This window comes from Selaginella moellendorffii, unplaced genomic scaffold (assembly GCF_000143415.4).
Source record: "Selaginella moellendorffii unplaced genomic scaffold, v1.0 SELMOscaffold_34, whole genome shotgun sequence".
Taxonomy (NCBI): Eukaryota; Viridiplantae; Streptophyta; class Lycopodiopsida; order Selaginellales; family Selaginellaceae; genus Selaginella; species Selaginella moellendorffii.
This window is the reverse complement of record NW_003314295.1, coordinates 1149331-1168846: the sequence shown is the minus strand read 5'-3', so window position 1 is coordinate 1168846 and position 19516 is coordinate 1149331. Positions and strand designations below refer to the sequence as shown.

Sequence of the window (19516 nt, the reverse complement as noted above, 5' to 3'; positions counted from 1 at the left end):
TGAACTACTCTATGACAAAAATAGGAGTGTTTAATAACAATTTAGGGTTTCAAAAAACTTCATGCATATCTATATGGCTTTTGAACATATAGTTACTTTGTTAGTGAAGTAAAGGAACTTGGTTAGTTATACTATTTGGTGGGCTTTGAAGCTTAAAATATAAGATTTTGATGTTGTTTATTGCTTAAGGAGTTCCACAGCTAATGGTAAAGCCCTTTCTCAAACTCATCTTCCTTTTTTACTTTTTTCTCATATTTTTGATGAATTTGTTGTTATAGCATTTGTGGATTTTTTGGACAAGGATTCCATGCCCTTGGCAGTTGTTGTACTTAATGTTCAATGTCCACAAGATGCAGAGCAAAATTTACCTTCTCTTGACAAAGTTTATGAGGCTCAAAAGGTTGAGTTGTAAATCCAAGGCTTCACAATGGGTTTGAGAATTCTATATCACTTGCCGATGATTTGCTTTTTTAGCATTTACATTTTCAATATTGCCTTAAAGATGACCACCTTTATTTTATGGGGATGAATACTAATGATCATTTACGGTTGGTAGTGTCTTTGATCTTTATTCCATACTTTCTCTATGCCTATCATGATTCTCTTATTATAGGTGGACATATAAGACATTGTCATGTGACTAAGAAGCTGCACAGTGCTTTCTATTGGCCAGAGATGCAACATCATGTTATCCAATATATGTATAACTGCATTTTGTGCCAAACTTATAATATTCCCCTTCATGCTACAGTTGGAGTCAATTGCAATTTCCCATTCATTTGAGTTGGTAATATTTAATCTAATGAGGCCTTTTTCCATGGTCAATTGTTGGTAATGAGTATATCATTATTGCTTCTAACTACTTGACTCGTTGATGCTTTTGTTAGCGTGTTTACAACTACTGTTGGATACTTCCTCTTCAATTGAGTGGTGTTCTAACATTCCTATTTAGAAGAAATTCTTTTAGATAATAGTTTTATATTTATGGTTGAGGCATTTTAAGTTTTAACAGTATTTGTTATCTCTTTGGTAAATGTATATCATAGGGATGCAAAGTTTTATTGGTATTTCACTATATAAACTCTTATATAGTCATGATTTGATATTGCCAACAAAATTGAGTTTATTTTCATAATAGTTATGAGCTACCGATGCTAAGTCTTGAGATTAGTATTTGATGAGCATTCTTCTACTAATCCAAGCAAAATCTACCAAACACTTAGACTGCATACAAGTGAGATAACAATGGCGCTACAACTCCCATTGTAGTTCACCTACAAAGTATAAAGTGGATGACTTAATATTAGTTCATTTTCCCAATCTTTTGGTATATAATTTGTTTAAAGGGTTCATTCCTTAATGGAAGGGACTGTATCAAGTGTTGCAGCAAGTTGAACTGCAAGTTTATGAGGTTTGGCATGATGTTTAACAGACTAATCCTCCAAAAATTGTGCATATGCAATGATTGAAATATTTTATATAAGGAGATTATAAACAATTTGCACCATCTACAGATCCATTGATGCCTCCTCTTGATATTCCTTTAGATCTCAACTTGTTCACCAAAGAATCCTGACTATCTTCCATCCCTTTTGTGAGGTGCAAGTGTGTGTGTACGATGCCATATATTAATATTAGCATAGTGGGATTTTTATAGATATTGTTTTAAATTAAAACACTCGCTCCTATATATATACTAGAGTTTTCTGGGTGTGTATATTTTTATATACAATTTTTATATACCACACACTCATCATATGTATATATATATATATATATATATATATATATATATATATATATATATATATATATATATATATATATATATATATGAAAAAAACTTGAAATAATTTTCATATAGCATAATCAATATGGCTTGGAAACTATCAAATATTTGAGCTTTCCTTTTCTTTACAAGAGGTGAAAGTAATTTTATTATCAAGAAATAAAGTAATATTATGGTTTTTTGCAACTAACCTTAAAAGAAATAAGAAATAAAAAGAAAGAGAGAAGATAAAGAAGAAACAAGAAAAATTGTTATAAATGTCTAGAGCAATGATGTCAAGTGTTACAATGAACTATCCCATAATATGTTTTTTTATTAGGATCAAAAAATTACTTATACTCATGTAGTAAAATGGTACTGAGAATATATCGCACTAGCTTGTGCCAGAGAAAGTTGAGAGAACAATTAAAGTTGGGTTTAATTCAGGTGGCAAGGTGATATGCAACTAATTTGGCCAGGTAACTTTTCATCACATTCATTATTCATATACCTCATGGGATTGCCGTAGCCGTCCGTAGTCACATTCGTGGGATCACAAACTTAATATCCATAAAACTTATTGAATACAGATTATATCTTTTAGAAGCAAAAGGTGTTGGTTCCATAGCCGCTGCCATTTGCACGCTCAAACTTGGTTGCCTGGACTGCCGCCGCCTCCTTGCTCCCCAGCGCCTTGCCGAAGGTGGCCCTCACTGCGTCGGGCGAGTAGGGGAAGTGCTTCCGCGTGTACGAGTTGAGGAGCGCGGCAGTGCCCTGGCGGAGGAGCGAGCTGTAGGGGTCGTTCCCCCGCGCCTCCAGGGCCGACAGGAGCGATTGCTTGCCGTCCATCATCTGTGGAACCCCTCCAAACGCCTGGGAGATTGTGCTGTACACGTTGAGCACGTCCGGCCATGCATCCACATGGTCTTTCCAGAAGCTGCAAAACGAATCCATGGGGATAAAAGTTCTTCCAAGATCGATCGAGAGCTTTGCTTACTTGATTGAGCAGCCACCCGAGCTGCCGCTGCCGCTGCTACCACCATAGCCGCCGCTGCCGCCGCTGCCGCCGCCATATCCGCCACCACCGCCGCTGGGACCGTATCCACCGCCACTGTTGCCACCATATCCACCGCCACTATTGCCACCATAGCCGCTACCGCCGCTGCCGCCGCCATACCCGCTTCCGCCGCTGTTGCCACCGCTGCTGCCACCGTAGCCTCCGCCATTGTCGCCGCCACCACCACCACCGTAGCCTCCATTCGAGCCAGAGCCACCACCGTACGGGGACGAGCCACCGCCACCATTTCCTCCGTAGCCTCCACCGGATGGACTACCACCTCCATACGATGGCGTGGAGCCTCCATAGGGAGAGGAGCCACCGCCGCCGCCGCCTCCATATGGAGAGGAGCCACCACCACTGCCGCCACCTCCATATGGAGAGGAGCCACCGCCACTGCCGCCACCTCCATATGGAGAGGAGCCACCGCCACTGCCGCCACCTCCATATGGAGAGGAGCCACCGCCACTGCCGCCACCATATGAGGGAGAGCCGCCGCCTCCGCCGCCGCCGCCTCCTCCCTTGTAATAGCTAAATTCTGGGAAGAACATTGTGTTTCTTTGAGCTAGCGCGATCGCTGGGAGGATCAAGAAGAGGAGTTTCAATACCATTCTCCCCATTCTCGCAAGAAGAACTTGAGAGCTCAAAGTCAGAGAAGAACTGCTAGGAGAGGAGAGAGGAGAGCGGAGAGATGAGAGGATCGATCAAGCATTCTCCTGGATCATTTTTATAACCTCAGGTGGTCGCGAGCAACCATCGAGCTCCACGCCAAGGACCGCAGCAGCGGTTGAAATCGCGTGGCTTGCTTCTTTTTCGTTGGAGATCATAAATGGCTTTGAATGAAAGCAATGTTCCATCTTCCTCCAGGCCTGCAAAGCTTACGCGCGATCAAGAGAGGAACCTTTGTGATCTCTCGATCCCAGGACAGAGATGGCGCACGAGAAATCTGTGTAACACTCTTTTGTCGGCGGTAAGTTCTTTTGCCAGGCTCCAGCTATTGCCTCGCGAAAAAATGCAGACTTTATTTTTCAGATGTATTACAGACAGCCTTTTTGGTCCTTCTCGGCCAGAGCTACTTTTGCAGCTCCTTAACTCTCATCCTATAAATCCCAGATAGTGAAGAACAATCGCGACGAGGAGCATCAAGATCGCTAGCATCAATCCCGGTTTACCCACGATCCAAGCTTTGGCTCTCTTGGCTTGTTCCGTCACCGTTTGAGCTCGTTCGGTCCATCTCATCTGTTCGTAAAAGAGTTCCAGTCAGAGAAAAAATAAAAGAAAGCTAGACGAAAGCGATCGCTTACCAATCTATCCAACTGGTCTGGTGTAAGATTGGCCATCGCTTTCTGTGCCGCTACCGCTTGCTCAGGTGTAAGTTGCAAGCCCAGCTGCTCGCTCATACTGGCCATCGATTCGGGTGTCATGCTCTTGATCATCGATGACATGAGCTGCAAAGGAAACACACGTCACCCACAGGGAATGAAAAAGGAAACGACTTTTGTACCTCTCGCATTGCTGGATCTTTCATCTGCCGACGCATCTGCTCGTCGGGTTGGAGCATGCCAGGAGAAGGCTGGAAAGGAACGGTAGAGGCGCTTGGAGCTGCGGGCCTTGTCGGCTCCGGCCCGCTGCTGCTGCTGCTTGGAGCACCTCCGTTGAGATTCAAACCGCTCGCCATGTCGACCATCCTTTCCAAGTCGGAGGGTGACATGTGTTTCATCAAGTCCGCTGCAAACTTTGCCATCTCCGGGGTCATTTTGCCGCCGCTCATGGCAGCAAGCTGCTCGGGATCCACAGACGACATAGTTGACTGCATGTTTCTGCAAGTGAAAATGATGAGCAAACGGAAAGAAGATGGTCTGTATAAGCAGATAAAGTACCTTAATAACCCAGGATTTTGCTTCATTGATTTTATAGCTTCAGCGTAGGCTTGGTCATTAGGTGGAGACATGCCTGAGAAGCTGCTCGTGGAGGCCTCCCTTGGCATCGTTTCACCCTCTGTTGCACGGTTAGCAACTTCTTCCCTGCGCGTTGATACTGTAGACGTCAGTCTCTCAGCCTCCTCTTCAGTGATCTCCTCAATAATAGGCCCTGCGTCGATCGCGTTAAAGAGACGAACTACTAGACGGAGTTGAATACATACCATCACTATTATGTTGTACGTAGTCATCCTCTTTTTGTACCTTTTCCACATTGTCACCCTCCCTTTCTAGCTCTTCCTTTGCTACGCGCAAGACGTCTGCTACAGTCTCATCGTCAGGCGCGACAGCAGCAGCTTCGGTCAAATCCGCTACAGCAAGCTACAAAAGAACAGGTCTTTTAAAAAAAAGAGCCCAAGAAAGTAAGTGACCGCGGTTACCTTAAGCTTTCCCAGTTCCTTGTATGCTTGACCACGACGGTACAAAGCTTTCAAGTTCCTCGGTTCTGTAGCAAGAACCTCCGAGCCTTCGCTGATGGCTTTGCTGTACTGCGAGGTCTTGAGGTAGCATGACATCAAATTCAGCGAGCAAGTCACACGCAAATTCGAAGCTGCCGCGGAGCTCACTCCAAGCGACTTTAGCTTTGCCTGCCAAATACGTGTGAGGAAAAATCCCCATCCATGATCTCAATCGCACACACCTCTTTGTATTTGTCTATGGCTTCATAAAATTGTCCTGATCCATGAAGCTGGTTGCCCTGGAAAAGAAAGAAAAAAGGATTCTTTTAGCTCCGAAGGCACAAGAACTCGATCGAGAATACCTGGTTCTTCAGCATCAGGGCAGTGGCGTCTCCATTCATGGCCGCAATCTGCTCGGGTGATGCATTGGCCATCCGGGCGCTCATGTCAGCTATTTGCTCACTCGGCATATTTTTCATTTGCTCGGCCGCGAATCGCAAATCCTCGGGCCTGATGTTCTTCATTCCCTCGGTTGCCATGCGCAGGAGGTCGGGATTGCCCATCATCTGCTCCAGGCACAACGCAATCGTAAACCTAATCAATCCACAGCGCTGCTCACCTGTTGCTGCATCCGCAAGAGCTCGGCGGGCGGGATTCGGCTCATCTGCTCCTGCGCGAGGCGGATCATCTCCGGATCCATCATAGCACTCTTACTTTCCAAAAACCCTAGCGACACAACGCGATCGCGCTATTAAAAACTAGTCGGGTCAGGCCGTAAAGGAAAAGGGAAGCCGCGTCAAAGGTAAAATAGAGGCATATTTTCCGCATCAGTATATTCTTCGTATCCCTTTTGCCAAAAGTTTTGGCTCCATAAAACCCTTAAGTAAAATAAGGATCCTTTAACATACCCATGTTGACCACGTTAACAAATTTCACCAACAATGTCTTTGCCCCAAAGATGAATTACATTTTAAATCACTTTTTCTAGGGAATTTCACTCAAGCTCTTGATTCATTCACAGTTCTATATATCAAAGAATCATTATATTCTTCACTTTGAGATAATGTATTTTTTAAATGGCTAAATCAAAATATTAAATGAATTTTTACCCCCAACCATATAATAAATGAGGCCCATCTGTACCAGATAACAACTGTATTCAATAAGCTACTTTACTAATGTGGTTTAAAATTTCACATCTATAACTTCACAATGGCACTAAAGTATTTATCTACTCACATAACAGAAAGAAGATTACTTTACAAAGATGATATTTCCAACTATATTCTTAGAATTAATAATGTTTATTAGCAAATTTCTCCACTTTATTTTTATTCTAATCCACTTGTTTGTACACCACCAAAATCTTATCAAGTTTTGTGGCTAGATTAGTTGCTTATGAATCAAATTTATTTTGACCATCCTTGCTTAAATGTAATTCCAATTTCAACATAGTAAAGTAAAGTCTTTATTGTGTTGGCTATTGTTATGGTATAATATATTTTTCACCACCTCATTCACATGTTTTTCTTACTAATCTGTTTCCTTTGTGTAGCCTTTGCAAAGCTCATGAATGTACCACTCAAAGAAAATAACATCCCAATCTATTAGTAACAATTAATATATCAAAATGTAAACTAATTTGAATAAATTTTAATCAATAATACTAAAAGATTACAATTGCTAAAGCAAGTGTTAACAATATTTTACCAATATCTCAATAAACTACGAAGTGATAATATGAAAAACCACAAAGCATAAAAAAAAACATTTGCTAATCTTCCATGCTTACTACATATACTTTCTCAAACGTGTTTGACTAGATGCAATCAGTCCCTTGTCCAGCATTTGGTCAAATATGCCTAGGAAAACATCTGTAGTGAGCATGAGAGTCTGGTCTTGCCACTAAAAAAACGCTTGGCATCCCTGACATAGCTCTGTTAGGCATATGCCATGAGCATGAAATTTCAGGTGTAGCAATCTTTCTCCTAGATGCCATTGAAGATCTCTTTTGCATGGTGGATGCAGCTTTTACATGAGATTTGATAGGTAAACAGGCAATAGATCCAAAAATGCAAGTCGAGTGGATCGCTTCACCTCTTAAGTGTCAGAAAGTGCATTGTAAAAATTGATAAAGTTAACACTCTTGTGAAAGTTAACCATTGAGATGTATCTTCCTTTAATTTCTTCAGAAACTAGTTATCTGGCCAGAAGTCGGCAATTGTCGTGCAGTTTGTTTCAGTCGGCAGATTTGCATGATGATTGTTGACTGGGCTTGCTCCTAAAACGGCTAACAACAAGTCAACACCAAAGGATGTCAACGGGGACATGGCTTAAGATGTCACTTATGTCAGCCTACCACACACACCACAAGCTCCTCGGAAGGATGACATCCAAAGACATGAAGACAATTAATTACATGCAGTGAAATTTCACTCTTTTCCCGGAAATAATTACAAAATTTCCTATTGAATCTATTGCCAAGCGATTTGTGAACTGTAACCTCCCACTCTTTCAATTTATTTCCTCACATTAAGATCATCCCACAGCATAAGCATCCACTCTCAAAGGTTTGTTCTAGATAGATTTGAAAGATGGCTTTTGAACACTAATCCATTTTTTAAGACTTCCCTTCTCATTTTTCAGCGGATTTGAGAGGACATTTCTTCTGGCCACAGTGTGATGGATCATAAGTTGGAATCCCTTCGGAAGTGTATGAAAAGGGAAGTCCGGTGCTCCAACAAGATACATAGCCATCATAATCCGTAAATGCAAGGAGGTCTGTTGCAGCTACCAGGCCCTGAAGGTGGGTTCGTCCTTTATGACAAAGTGAACCTACAATTTTGTACACAGATAAAAACGCATACCTAATTCAGGGCAGCTTACTTTTCAGTGCCTTTTGTACGCTTTCTACAGCTGCCACTTTATCCAGAGGAAACCTGAAATACAATGGAAACTCAGTATACAAGAGGTAAGGCGTGAGTACAAACCCGCGACATCTGCGCAAGATAGCTGGGAGCGCTATGTGCTTAACGCCCTCCTCGCAAGCAAATGATATAGTGTCCCTATAATAGCAAATGCACAGTGTATCAAATTTTCTACGCACTCCGCATACCTGTAAGTGAGACCAAGATACATGGCAGCTTCCGTCTCCCAGTCTATGAAGTATTTTGGGCCTTGAGTAGCAATGATTTGAGATGCTGGCAGCCTTTTGAAGGGCTGAGAAACAAGTCAGATAAAAGGTCAAAAACGAAATAAGAAAACTAGTAACGTTACGTATTTCTGGAAAGACCGAAAAAATCTTAAGTCAAATGCCAAACTGACCTCCAACAGGATAAACAATAGCATCATTTACTCCGTCCGACTCCATTATGTGCCCGTTTTTAATCCGTTTTAACTTGCAAGAGCCGACTTTACAAACAAGCTTGAGGTCCTCTTCCTGATCAAAGCCACTACAGTTCGGAAATACAAAAAAAGAAAAACGAAAAAAAGAGGCTCGCAAGAGGTAACGGGGCCCATTAACCGAAAACAGTAATATAATTATATAGCTTTAATAGTTTATGGATGTACTGGGGCGCAAACCATGGGGTATAACACCAAATAACTCTAGCCTCTCGTCTTCGTCTTCGGACTCATCTTTGTCTCCAGATTCATCTTCGTCTTTAGCCTCAAATTCATCCATATATAGTTCGATTGGCCCTTCCTCTTTGTCCTCTGCGGCGCTGTGTAGCTGTCCAGTCACCTCTTGAGTTACTCCATTGGCCACTTTCTGTCGCAGCAGCTCTCCAACAGGAACTACTTGGAATGTCCTGCAATCATCAGTCTCTGTACCGGCAATCTGGCGGCAAGCTTCCTCGAGGCCCTGTACTAGTTCGCCCATTACAAGCTCGTTCGCGGATTACAATACTCACAAGTGCGTCAATCCGAGTGGCAAAAACGCTTGTAAAATCGCTATCTATGTGACGCTCTAGGTGTCTTGACGCAACAATAAGGTAAGAGTCTGCTGTAGGCAGCCGGTCCTGTGTGCACAAGCTTCCAGAATAACAAATTTCTGACTACCTTGTGGTAATAAAAGGGCGACTCCTGCTTTGTGTGGTGGCATCATTTTTGAGATCGTAAAGAGAACTTAGCCTCTCATCCTTCCCACTTCGGCACAGCATCACCAACGCAAGGGCGTCGCCAAACATATACACATGTGCGTCCCCGAGCACCACCACCAAGGACGTGTTTTGCGCACGCCAATCCTATAACCAAAACCAAAGCAAACATTCAAGTAATCCATCTGACAAGAAGAGAGATTACCACATACCCAGCAATCTGATGTTCCCACCAGAGGCCGCAGCTCTTCATTCATCCGGCACCGATATTTTTTAAAAGTACAATACACATATTCTTACTTTGTGAATGCGAGCTCCAGAGCTTGTGGCGTACTGCACGTTGACAGCTCTAGAGATGCTCGAATGTGACCCATGAGTCGAAATCGGCGTACTTTGAGAAGTTCGAGATGTACAGAATAGAGGTGCACATCGCTTACATTTGGATGAGCTCCATGGAAGATTACCACAACTTGCTCTTGCACTTTTCCCAGCTCCGCCAAGCACAATGTATATCCCCTCCTATCCTCGGGTGGCTCATATTTTCACTATATAGTTTTGCCATTGTTAGAAGAAATGGTGGTGATGAACCTTTATCAAATTTCTGAAGGGTGCTTTTTCCCGTTCCAAAACTGAAGTCTAGCTACAAAATCACTAGAATGAACATCTTCCATGTCAAAGATCTGAATAGCCATACTTTGTCGAGTTAGATTTCAATGAACGGAATTGCCTACTCTCACTCAAATCAAGTGCCTCTAACATAGATCGCCAACCGAGAGAAATTGGATGCAACAGCCAGCAACAGCGATCCAGCAGCGCCAAGGACAATCCCTCCGATGAGCCAATGTCGTCGCAGCGCACCGGCATCTGGTCCCGTCCCGGTACAAATCGGCACGAGTCCACGAAGGATCTCTTTGATCTAGTCCGCTGAATCCTGCAATGAGCGCGTTCCACACCTAGGACGAGGTCGGGGCGTCCTTGGCTTCGAAGAGCGGCGCCGCGTCGCCATGTTGTGGTTAGCCCGTTCACGTTGCTCGGGCATCCAACCCTCTCACGCTCCAGTTCCAAGTAGATGTCTGCTCCTTTCAGCAGTTGCGCAAGCATTAAGTTCCATGCAAACATTGTTCAGGAACTTTCTCGAAAGAAAAGTTCCGCCTGGAGGCCGTCCACGGCAGAGAAGCAGGCACCAGTTGCCCAGGAACGGGCCGTGGCTGGCAAACATGTAGAAAGAAAACATGGATTTCCAGCAACACAAACATATAGAACAAACAACACTCGAGACAAGACAACAAAACCTTGGCAAGATCAAGAACACAAACAAAGACAGAATGGAGAGAACTACGAGAAAGCAAACCTTACAAGTAGAGATTTCCATGAACACGAACTTTGAAAGGGCCTGTTTCCCCTTCGCTAGTGCCTGAGAGGAAATCCAAGGAGCTTTGTTAGCTCCAACAGCAGCAAGCACTCTTGGAGCTGATCAAGTCAGCTTGAATCTGGAGGAATTTGTAATTAGGGCACACAAAAGAAAAGGGGCTGGATTATGCAAACTAGTCATTAAACCAGTTGGCTAACATAAAAGCATCTTTTCCGCATCGGTATATTCTTCGTTAGCCCTTTTGCCGAAGGTTTTAGGGCTCCTGGGCCAAATTTTAGGGCTCTTAGGCTAGATGTCTTACGATGGCGTGGTTGTGGGGAAGCTCAAGCTCAAGGGGCGGGCGCTGGATGTGAGCGGCACCAAGAAGAAGAAGAAGAAGCCTCGGCGATCCGAGTATGTGCCAACAGAGGTAATCGATGGGGTTAGCAGCGGCGGCGATGGAGCTCCTGGGGAGGGAGAGGAGGGAGAAGACCAAGATCGCCAAGATCTCTACAATCGCCAGCGGCAACAGCAGCAGCAGCAGCAGCAGCGGAGAAATCTGGGCGGCGACGAGGAGGAGGAGGAGGAGGAGGGGCGGATGATGCCGGCGGTGGTGGAAGATCATCGAACCCCAGCGGAGAAGAGGTATCACGAGCAGAAGGCCAAGCTCGAGGAGACGAGACTGGCGAAGATGGCCTCGAAATCGCACAGGCAAAGAGTGGAGGAGTTTAATCAGTACCTCGCGAATTTGAGCGAGCACTACGACATTCCAAAGGTCGGCCCTGGCTGATCGATTTGTCCCCAAATTTTCTTTGAAATACTTTGTGTTCTCTGTTTATTGCGCGGCTAGGGTTTAGGGTTTTAGGTAGGCTCCTCCCATTTTTCTATCCATGGAGCTAGTGCGCCTAGCTGGAGCCATGGGGCTCAAGCGCGCGCAGCCGCTTGGTGCCATTAGCAGTGTTGGAATGGCGGCATTTGGAGCTGGAGCGAAGAAATCCAGGGTAAATGCGCGTGGGTTTTCGATTGCCGCGGCTGCTGTCGTCGACCAGGACGAGCGAGCGGCCCGGCGCCTCAGGAGAAAGAAGGAGGTGAGCGTAGCGGATGCGCTCGCGCCTCCATCAACGTCGCTAGCGCCTCCATCTCCGGCGCCTCCTCTTTCAAGCCAGGGGAGCATTCCTGTGGACAATGGCAAGAAGTCTCATCTATCGAATTCACGGTGAGTTTCGGACTAACTCTTCTTCTGTGGCTTGATATTTTCTGGGTTTCTTCCCAGATTTGATCAGTTTGAAGTTCATGCTCTCACGCTCAAGGCGATTAAGAATGTGCTGGGCTACGAGGTGATGACAATGGTGCAAGAAGCGACTTTACCATTGATTCTCAAAGGTCTGCCTTGTATTAGTTCTTTCTCTGGTTTTCTAGATCATGGTTTCTTTTACTTGGGTATAGGCGAGGATGTTCTGGCCAAGGCAAAAACGGGCACGGGGAAGACGATTGCGTTCTTGGTTGGTACTTGCTATTGTGCGGTTTCGTTTTCTCTTTCTTATAAAACTGTGTGTATATGTAGCTTCCGACTATTGAGACCATTCTGGCGAGCAAGAATGCGCAAACTTATCATGAAAATCCCATTCGCGCTCTTGTCATCTGTCCGACAAGAGAACTGGCGATGCAAGCGGCTGTTGAGGCTCAAACCTTGATGAAATTCCACAATGAACTGGGAGCTCAGACTGCTATAGGTGGGAACAGCTCTGTCATGGAAGCCAAGAAGATAAAGCTCCAGCCTTGCCAGGTAAATGCAAATACGCTTTGTGGTTTTTGACAACATTTTGCCGCTTTCCAGATTTTGGTTGGCACACCGGGAAGGCTACTAGATCACATACAAAATGCGAGAGGCTTTGCCGATCAGTTGAAATCCGTGAAAATCCTTATTCTTGACGAAGCAGACACCTTGCTGGACATGGGATTCCGTCAAAATCTCACCGAGATCCTAAAAGCTCTTCCAAAAAAACGTCAAACGCTTCTCTTCTCGGCAACCATTCCCAAAGAAGTATTTTATCTCCACGTTTCACCATGGTTCTTTTACTATGCTTTGTTCCACAGGTGCATAGCATCTCTCAGTTGGCTTTGAAGCCGGATCATAAGTTCGTTGATACTGTCGGACAGGACACTGAAACACACGCAATGGTATGCTTTGTTTTCTATCGCTCACTTCTGAATATTTGTGTGCTTCTGTCAAACAGGTAAACCAGAAGTATGCTGTCGTTCCACAAGAAAGTCAGTTTGCGGTGTTATACTCAATTCTGAAAGAACACATCGCTGTGGAACCGAAATACAAGGTGATGCGTCCATTTCAAAATCATGATTGACTGCTAACTCGATTCTCAGGTTCTGGTGTTTTGCACTACTGCAAACATAACAGCTTACATGGCTGCACTCTATCAGAAGCTGGGTTTCAACGTACGAGAAATACATTCGCGCAAGACACAAACGTATCGCACTCGCGTATCTGACGAGTTTCGTAATTGCAAAGGCGGACTCATTATGTTTACGTCGGATGTCTCCGCTCGAGGGATTGATTATCCGGACGTTACCTTGGTGGTTCAGGTTTGGAATGACAAGTTTTCAAGGCGACGAGAGTTGACATATCATTCTTCCAGATTGGAGTTCCAGCAGCTCGGGAGCAGTATATCCATCGCCTTGGACGAACTGGCCGTGCAGGAAAGGAGGGGCAGGGAGTTTTGATTCTACTCCCTTGGGAAGAGCCTTTCCTGAGAAAGCTGAAGGACATATCAATCGGGCGAATGGAGACACCAAAAGTTTTGGATTTGTCGAAGAAGGTACGTAAAACTTTAGGAGAAGTTTTAAAATTACAAACGCCGAGTCCTTCGCTCCAACTCTTGCAGCTAAGGTCAGTGATCTCAGACATCGACCAAACGATTGGAACCAGGGCGTACCAATCGTGGCTGGGATATTACACCACGGCTAAGTCTCTGTCGATCGACAAGCACACGGTTGTGGAGTACTCAAGGAAATACTGGGCAAGCCTAGGATTCTCCAGCGCTCCCGCAATACCCAGGCTCACCATCAAGAAGATGGGACTAGCTGGAATCCTTGACTGAATCCAACACGAGTCAGGAGTGGCGTGGCGAGTCAAAGCTCCTCGAGAAGAACACTCCGGGAGGAGGAGGTACGAGTTTCTCAAGAACACTCTATTCTATAAAAAAAAATAACACCTTAACTTGTTTAGTGCAGGGAAATCGAGAGCTCCTCCTCCCGAGTTTTAAGTCGCCACTACCTCGTGGAATCAAGAAAAAAAAAAGCATAGAGATTTCTTTCCAAGGGTAAAGTAAGATCGACTCAAAGGCATGAAGTTAAGATCATGCGAAAACAATGGTGGCCACATGGAATGATTAGGGTGGATTTGCAAGTCGCTTTCAGCGCAAAAGTGGTTCCTGTTGAGCACATGAGATGAGCATGAATTGAGAATATCTTCATCTAAAAGATCTCTCTTTTTCTTAAATATAGATGTTTTAGTTGATACATTGAGAAGCTTGCCATCTAGAAGAGGATGATTCCAGCATGAGTTCTGTGCAGTCAGTCAGGGGGGCCAGCCAGCCATTATGCCACCCTGACTCCTCCCCCTGTTGCCCTAGAAAAACAAAGAGTCATACGAATATTTAACTCGAGATAAGGTGGTGGAATTGAATTTCTCAACCCTCCTGCCAGTAACTGTAACATAGATCTCTCCTTTTCAAAATTTTTGATTCTTGTAAGAACGGCCATTTTTACTTCACGCAAGGTTGATTTGGGGGGACCCCGTGTCCGTACCGTGTGTGCGTGACACCACTAGAAGCGGCCATAAAGACCAAAGGCCGATTATTCGTTTTTTACGTGGTTGACACAGCATGCACGTACCGTGGTATATTCGTCTCCTTTTTGGCTGGTGTTTGGCCAGCTGGCTTCCCCCAGGCACGGGAAGCAAACAAGCAATGCCGCGACATCGAGGTAACGCTAAACCTGGCGGCTCCACCAGATTTAGCTAAAGTAGCCCTTTGCTTATGTCCTAAACCGGGTTTGTTTTGTTTAATCTCGTGATTAAGGATTAAACAGGCCTCCTCCTCTTCGATTTTGAATCTTTCATGGGCTTCCTCGAAGTTCGCCCCACAGGAGGGATGGAAATGGAAATCAAACAGCGCTCCGGGCTTCGGTGACCTAGGCTAGGAGGAGGAGCGCGTGGAGGAGCGATCAGACCACCGCCATGGAAGAAGATCTCCTCGCCACCGGCATCGGCGATCGATCGCGCTTCAGCGTAAGGCTAGGGCAGTCAGGCGTCGAGATTCTTGGTGCGCCGCTCGGTCTCCGCTGAATCGCGGCCAGGAGTGGCGGCGGCTGGAGATCCGGGGCTTTCCTGCGAGAGGGGTGGTTTTTGGGACTTTCTACTTGTGTGCTTGTGTGACGCATGCGTTTGATCGGTTTGAGCGGGTGATTTTCATGAGCTGCGAGTAGGGCGATGCGTCGCTCTCGGTGTCTGGGAGGAATGCAGGCGGGCAAGAGGGTGGAGCAGGCTTTCCAGCGCTGCATTTGTTCCTGCATTGTCCCTTTTCTGGCTGCTTGATTGTGGAAAGCCGTCATACCGTTTGCTGTTTTGTTCTTAGAGCCAACAAAGCACAGCTTTAGCTCTAGCGTCGTGCCATTCTTTCCTTGCCGGCTGCTTCTTTGCTCTTCGTCTTCTCTTTGAGTATCTTCCTTTTTTTCCTTCTGGCATTTGGAAAACGGATTGGGCATTTTGTGTCTGCTGTCTGTCTGTATCCTGTCGCTTTGCGTTTGAGTTGTTGCGAGGCTTTGGCCGCTTGCACAGCTCCCTCCCTTGTGTGTGTCTGCCTGGGTTTTTCCGCGAGTCGCAAAGAGGGAAAGTAGTAGGGACATTGTCTGGCTTTTTACATTGGGAGCAGGGACAGTCGAAGATGGTTGTGGAACCAGATTTGGGCGAAGATTGAGTGTGGAGGATCAGGAACAGCATTTCGAGAGCAGGGGGTGTTTTAGGCGTTCCGAGATCGATTCGGCCAGGAGATGACCGATACGCCTGGGAGGCTGCTCTCCAGCCTTTCAAATACAGATGGGAAGCCTCCCAAAGTCGGGGGATGCGTCGGTGTGTTTTTTCAGCTCTTCGATTGGAACAGGAGGCTCTCTGGGAAACATCTGTTCTCCACAAAGTCGCTTCCAGCAGGTTCGTTTCAAACTCAAGCAGATCTCATTGTCGCGATTCTGAGTTTGATTTTAATGTTTTGTTTTTCTTTTCTTTTTCTTTTTCTTTTCGGGTTTCGTTACAGAGAGGCCTCCGAGCAATAAGTTCAACGACGAAAAGCTTCCAATGGCAAAGCTCTTGCTGGTATGTCTCTCCGTGCTCCGTGCCTGCCTTTAGTGGTTTTAAAAATGATTCAAACTGTTCTTTCAGATAGCCGACGAGAACCGAGGGGTGCATTCAAACAGCGAGTCGCAGTCCGAGTTCGGTTCTGAGAAATCGTCTGAGTATGGATCAAGCAAGAAGCCAGGAATTGTTGCACGTCTCATGGGTTTGGAATCCCTTCCCGAGGCCGAGGTTCAAACGAAAGAGACATTTTTCAAGCAGCAGAGTCAGGAGAAACACAGAATAATGCAACAGTATCAGGAACTTCAAATGATGGAGGATCTTCTTCAAAAGCGGCCAGATGAGTTAAGGAAAATTAGAAGGGAGATGGAATCTTCACCAGGAAACAAGGTGCGGGTGGAAGAAAAAATGCCGAAGAACGCAAGGAAAGATCAAGATCCCATGCAGAAGTTTGCGAAGCTTCCGTTGTCGCCGAAAAAGTCAGGAATTCCATTTGCGTCTATCTTGTCACCTTCAAAGAGCAGTAACAAGGTAGCCCCACCGATAAAAAGTCAGAACAGCCACAGGAGGACTGCTCTACTTATGGGGGCCGCTGCTAGAATTCTTGAACCAGGGATTCAAGCCAGTCGTTCGCGTCCGTTGCTGGAAAACGCTCCAGGTGCCACTGAGAATTCGAGTTCATCTGCGAAAAGTGGAGGCAATCGAGTTTACGCCGAGTTGAGAAAAAGTTTGCCGAAAACCAATAAACAGGCTCCACAGCAACAGAAGCCCAAAGAACAGCAGGAGGTCCAAAGAAGTAGCGGGTTGACAAGAGGCCCGGGTTCACTGTTACCTTGCAAGACCAGTAGCAAAAGTGGAAGCAAAGCTGCCGACAGAGGTACTCCTACGAAAAGTACGTCAAGTAAGCCACAGCAACAGTCTCCCAGGCTGGAAGAAGTTGTTACAGCGTGCGAGGTTCGAGAGGACGGTGATGATGACTCGCTGAGCGATTCACAGGCCTCGAGTAGCAAGGAGAACCGGATTATTGTTAGCAGCTCTGCGGCAAAACTTCAAAAGGTTGTTGGTCCTCCAAAACTTTCAAGAAGCGGAAGCGTTAAGGAAGAGCAGCCCCCAACACCACCTTCCAGGGGATCGCTTTTTCGTAGTAAGAGTGTGAGGGAAGAAGTACAGAGCTCCCCGCAGCCTTTACAACCTACGTCTCAACAGGAGAGTAGCCATAGTGGTGGTAAAAGCTCTGTTTCCTCAACGACGACTCCAGTAAGCGGTGGGAAGGAAGTTCGGTTGAAGAGGGAGAAGAGGGAGAAGCGTCAGGGGCCGATCAGTCTTCAAGAGACGTCCACAGAAGTTGGCGCTCAAAAGCCAAGGAAGCCGCCGCTTGATCAACGGAGAACGGCACAAGTTCAACGTGGAAACCTTCAGGAACAGCCGCAGGAACAACAAAAGAGCAAAACATCAAGGCAAATACGCAATGCGCAGGAAGAGAAGGATGGTAAGAGCAGCAGCCTTCTCAGCTACGATCGGCTGTTTAAGACCCGGAAGCAGCCAAAGAGCTCCAGTCCTAAAGAAGGAGAGACCAGCAAGACTAACAACAACAGCAGCAGAAGCAGCGTAGGCGAGAAACAAGCATCAAAGAAACTGTCGTCTAGTAAGGATGAAGAAAGCGTAAAGCCGCAGCCAAACAAGAACAACGACAACTCGTTGATGAAATCGTTACTCCGACGGAAGCCACTAAACAAAGCTGAAACAGTGTCAAGCTCCAAGAAGAAGGCGATGGAATGTCCAAAGCAGCAAAGAAGCAGTAACGATCACATTCAGCATGCATACGAGAGGCAGACGAGATCCGGTGGATCAAGCCCCGGACGAAATCTCAAAGAGACGTCTAAGCGGGATGTGGTTTCCTTGGACGTGACTAAGGATTGGAATCGAATGAATCTGCAAGAAGACAACGTTCTGGAGGAACCAGTGCTTGATGTATCTCCAGAGAAGGTTCAGGCAGTTGAAAGGATGCATTTTGAGCCAGACATGATCGCAGACAAGAGCTTGGAGGAAATTCTCAAGACCATTCTGTCTAAATCTCTTGGCAAGACGAGCATAGGTGACAGTCCGCTGAGTGGCAAAAAGAGTTCGTCTTTCGAAATGAGCGAAGAAGTTGCGAATGAAGACGATGGCAACGTTATTGATATGGAGCTGTCGCCTATCGAGCCCCAGAGCCGCTTCGAGATCGATCAAACGGAGGACCTTCCCTGCAAAGTTCTTCAGGTACTCTTTTTTCTGTGGCTTGTCAGCCACTCTCACTCACAGTTTATAATTCTTTTTCAGTTCGAAGATGACGAGAAGCACACAACAGCGACTCCTTTGGCCCTTCCTTCTTCAGATGCTGAAGCTAATTCGAAAACAGGTACTGCCGAAGTTGATGGTGGACAACCGAGTCCAGTTTCTGTGCTGGACTTTTCGGCTTTGCAATCGCCGTTTCCATCAGAAGTGACCACTAGCTGCGAGGAACTCGATGACGGTAAGCAACAGCTTTGATTTTCTTATTTCAAGTCTTAATATCGTATCACAGATAGCAAGCGTGTTTTGGAGTCTGATGCTGACAGTATTTTCACGGGAAGCGACCATCAAGTTCTCGTCGGCAGCATCAGCGATTGCAAGGCAAATCTAGACTTAGAAAGTTACAGCAGCGTTACGAGCTGCTTCCCAGATTTTCCAGAGGTCGGAGTAGAAGAGGCAGCGAGCTGCGAGGGGCAGGAGATAGAGTTCTACGTTAGAGAAGTTCTGGTAGCATCAGGCTTTACCGGCGAGGAAGTAGACGAGACGCCGTCGACGGTCCCATGCACGGAAGAAATCTTCCAGAGGCTCGACAAGCAGCTAGCAATCCAGCAGGAGCAGCAGGGAATGGTGGAATTCGTGTCGAGCAGTGACTCCTCTCAAGTCCGGTGCTTGGAAGCTCCCGGATCGTGCCACAAGCTCATGCACGAGTGCATCGCCGAGGCTCTGGACCTGGTGCTGGATCCATTCCGGGACGACAACCGCGCGAGCTCGATCATCGCAAGCAGCAGCAGCGTCATCTTAGCAAGCAGCAGCAGCAGCTCGATCGCCCAGAGACCGCTCGGCGAGGATCTGGTGGCCGAAGTCAGCAGCTTCATCCTCTCGTGGCGAGAGATGACGCTGGGGATGGTCGACGAGCTCGTAGAGGTGGACATGAGCACAGAAGGCGGGAAGTGGAGGGCCTTGACAAGCGATAGCATCGAAATTGGAGTGGATTTGGAGAGGATGATCTTTCGATCGGTGATGGAGGATCTTATAGCTGACCTCGTAGGATCCAGGCTGATGAGCGGCGGCGCCAGGAAGAGAGAGATTTGCGATCCCGTTGGGCGCTAGTCGCATTTCGCGCGAACCCAAAGAATATACGCTAGAATATGCACTTTTAAATTCCAGTAGCCGGCATCCGCCACGTCATTAGATTTCCCTTTGACCGGGGAAGCGTCCACCCTTCTCCGT

At 46.1% G+C, this 19516-nt stretch overlaps 5 protein-coding genes across 9 annotated transcripts; 3 read left to right on the top strand and 2 right to left on the bottom strand.

The window, feature by feature from the left end:
* Window positions 1-2316: 2316 nt before the first annotated feature.
* LOC112348955 (eggshell protein 1-like) lies at window positions 2317-3669 on the bottom strand. 3 transcript variants are annotated; one of them, XM_024682399.1, is made up of 3 exons: window positions 3304-3669; window positions 2766-3267; window positions 2317-2705 (listed from the first exon to the last, which is right to left on the bottom strand). In XM_024682399.1, exons 1-3 carry the CDS (start codon window positions 3443-3445, stop codon window positions 2369-2371), a joined length of 981 nt encoding a protein of 326 aa, XP_024538167.1. In that variant the 5' UTR covers window positions 3446-3669; the 3' UTR covers window positions 2317-2368. The 3 variants fall into 3 exon arrangements, with proteins under 3 accessions (XP_024538167.1, XP_024538168.1, XP_024538166.1); XM_024682400.1 differs by having other exon boundaries at window positions 2766-3231; window positions 3304-3668; XM_024682398.1 differs by having other exon boundaries at window positions 2766-3665.
* A 153-nt stretch (window positions 3670-3822) lies between these two features.
* LOC9639219 (outer envelope protein 61) lies at window positions 3823-5963 on the bottom strand. Its single transcript, XM_002977349.2, has 9 exons — window positions 5822-5963; window positions 5565-5768; window positions 5445-5501; window positions 5185-5391; window positions 4969-5125; window positions 4706-4916; window positions 4330-4645; window positions 4130-4273; window positions 3823-4064 (listed from the first exon to the last, which is right to left on the bottom strand). The coding sequence occupies exons 1-9, from the start codon at window positions 5903-5905 to the stop codon at window positions 3921-3923; spliced, it is 1524 nt and encodes a 507-aa protein (XP_002977395.1). The 5' UTR covers window positions 5906-5963; the 3' UTR covers window positions 3823-3920.
* Window positions 5964-10963: 5000 nt separating this feature from the next.
* LOC9655787 (protein FAM32A) lies at window positions 10964-11486 on the top strand. The gene has a single exon (XM_002977515.2). It carries the CDS (start codon window positions 10964-10966, stop codon window positions 11438-11440), a length of 477 nt encoding a protein of 158 aa, XP_002977561.2. The 3' UTR covers window positions 11441-11486.
* A 3-nt stretch (window positions 11487-11489) lies between these two features.
* On the top strand, window positions 11490-14189 carry LOC9655786 (DEAD-box ATP-dependent RNA helicase 26). Of its 3 annotated transcripts, none has more exons than XR_002993228.1 (11): window positions 11490-11866; window positions 11924-12033; window positions 12097-12152; window positions 12215-12436; window positions 12488-12694; window positions 12748-12831; window positions 12888-12983; window positions 13033-13251; window positions 13305-13484; window positions 13551-13834; window positions 13900-14189. XR_002993228.1 is itself a non-coding variant. In XM_024682397.1 (11 exons), exons 1-10 carry the CDS (start codon window positions 11541-11543, stop codon window positions 13764-13766), a joined length of 1716 nt encoding a protein of 571 aa, XP_024538165.1. In that variant the 5' UTR covers window positions 11490-11540; the 3' UTR covers window positions 13767-13806; window positions 13918-14189. The 3 variants fall into 3 exon arrangements, 1 of the variants encoding a protein (XP_024538165.1); XR_002993229.1 differs by having other exon boundaries at window positions 13895-14189; XM_024682397.1 differs by having other exon boundaries at window positions 13551-13806; window positions 13918-14189.
* A 1512-nt stretch (window positions 14190-15701) lies between these two features.
* LOC9655785 lies at window positions 15702-19447 on the top strand. Its single transcript, XM_002977513.2, has 5 exons — window positions 15702-15874; window positions 15978-16036; window positions 16103-18274; window positions 18335-18527; window positions 18579-19447. Exons 1-5 carry the CDS (start codon window positions 15718-15720, stop codon window positions 19394-19396), a joined length of 3399 nt encoding a protein of 1132 aa, XP_002977559.1. The 5' UTR covers window positions 15702-15717; the 3' UTR covers window positions 19397-19447.
* Window positions 19448-19516: the final 69 nt, after the last annotated feature.

What these genes read in the sequence shown, in the direction of transcription:
- LOC112348955 (XM_024682398.1), bottom strand. Translation starts at nt 3,445, where the DNA reads ATGGGGAGAATGGTATTGAAACTCCTCTTCTTGATCCTCCCAGCGATC. An exon ending in TCGGGTGGCTGCTCAATCAA is followed by an intron (nt 2,706 to 2,765) that starts GTAAGCAAAGCT and finishes TTCGTTTTGCAG; the next exon opens with CTTCTGGAAAGACCATGTGG.
- LOC9639219 (XM_002977349.2), bottom strand. Translation starts at nt 5,905, where the DNA reads ATGATGGATCCGGAGATGATCCGCCTCGCGCAGGAGCAGATGAGCCGA. An exon ending in TCTTGCGGATGCAGCAACAG is followed by an intron (nt 5,769 to 5,821) that starts GTGAGCAGCGCT and finishes TGCCTGGAGCAG; the next exon opens with ATGATGGGCAATCCCGACCT. An exon ending in CCATAGACAAATACAAAGAG is followed by an intron (nt 5,392 to 5,444) that starts GTGTGTGCGATT and finishes CGTATTTGGCAG; the next exon opens with GCAAAGCTAAAGTCGCTTGG.
- LOC9655787 (XM_002977515.2), top strand. Translation starts at nt 10,964, where the DNA reads ATGTCTTACGATGGCGTGGTTGTGGGGAAGCTCAAGCTCAAGGGGCGG.
- LOC9655786 (XM_024682397.1), top strand. Translation starts at nt 11,541, where the DNA reads ATGGAGCTAGTGCGCCTAGCTGGAGCCATGGGGCTCAAGCGCGCGCAG. An exon ending in ACGTTACCTTGGTGGTTCAG is followed by an intron (nt 13,252 to 13,304) that starts GTTTGGAATGAC and finishes TCATTCTTCCAG; the next exon opens with ATTGGAGTTCCAGCAGCTCG. An exon ending in TTTTGGATTTGTCGAAGAAG is followed by an intron (nt 13,485 to 13,550) that starts GTACGTAAAACT and finishes CAACTCTTGCAG; the next exon opens with CTAAGGTCAGTGATCTCAGA.
- LOC9655785 (XM_002977513.2), top strand. Translation starts at nt 15,718, where the DNA reads ATGACCGATACGCCTGGGAGGCTGCTCTCCAGCCTTTCAAATACAGAT. An exon ending in TTCCCTGCAAAGTTCTTCAG is followed by an intron (nt 18,275 to 18,334) that starts GTACTCTTTTTT and finishes ATTCTTTTTCAG; the next exon opens with TTCGAAGATGACGAGAAGCA. An exon ending in CTGCGAGGAACTCGATGACG is followed by an intron (nt 18,528 to 18,578) that starts GTAAGCAACAGC and finishes ATCGTATCACAG; the next exon opens with ATAGCAAGCGTGTTTTGGAG.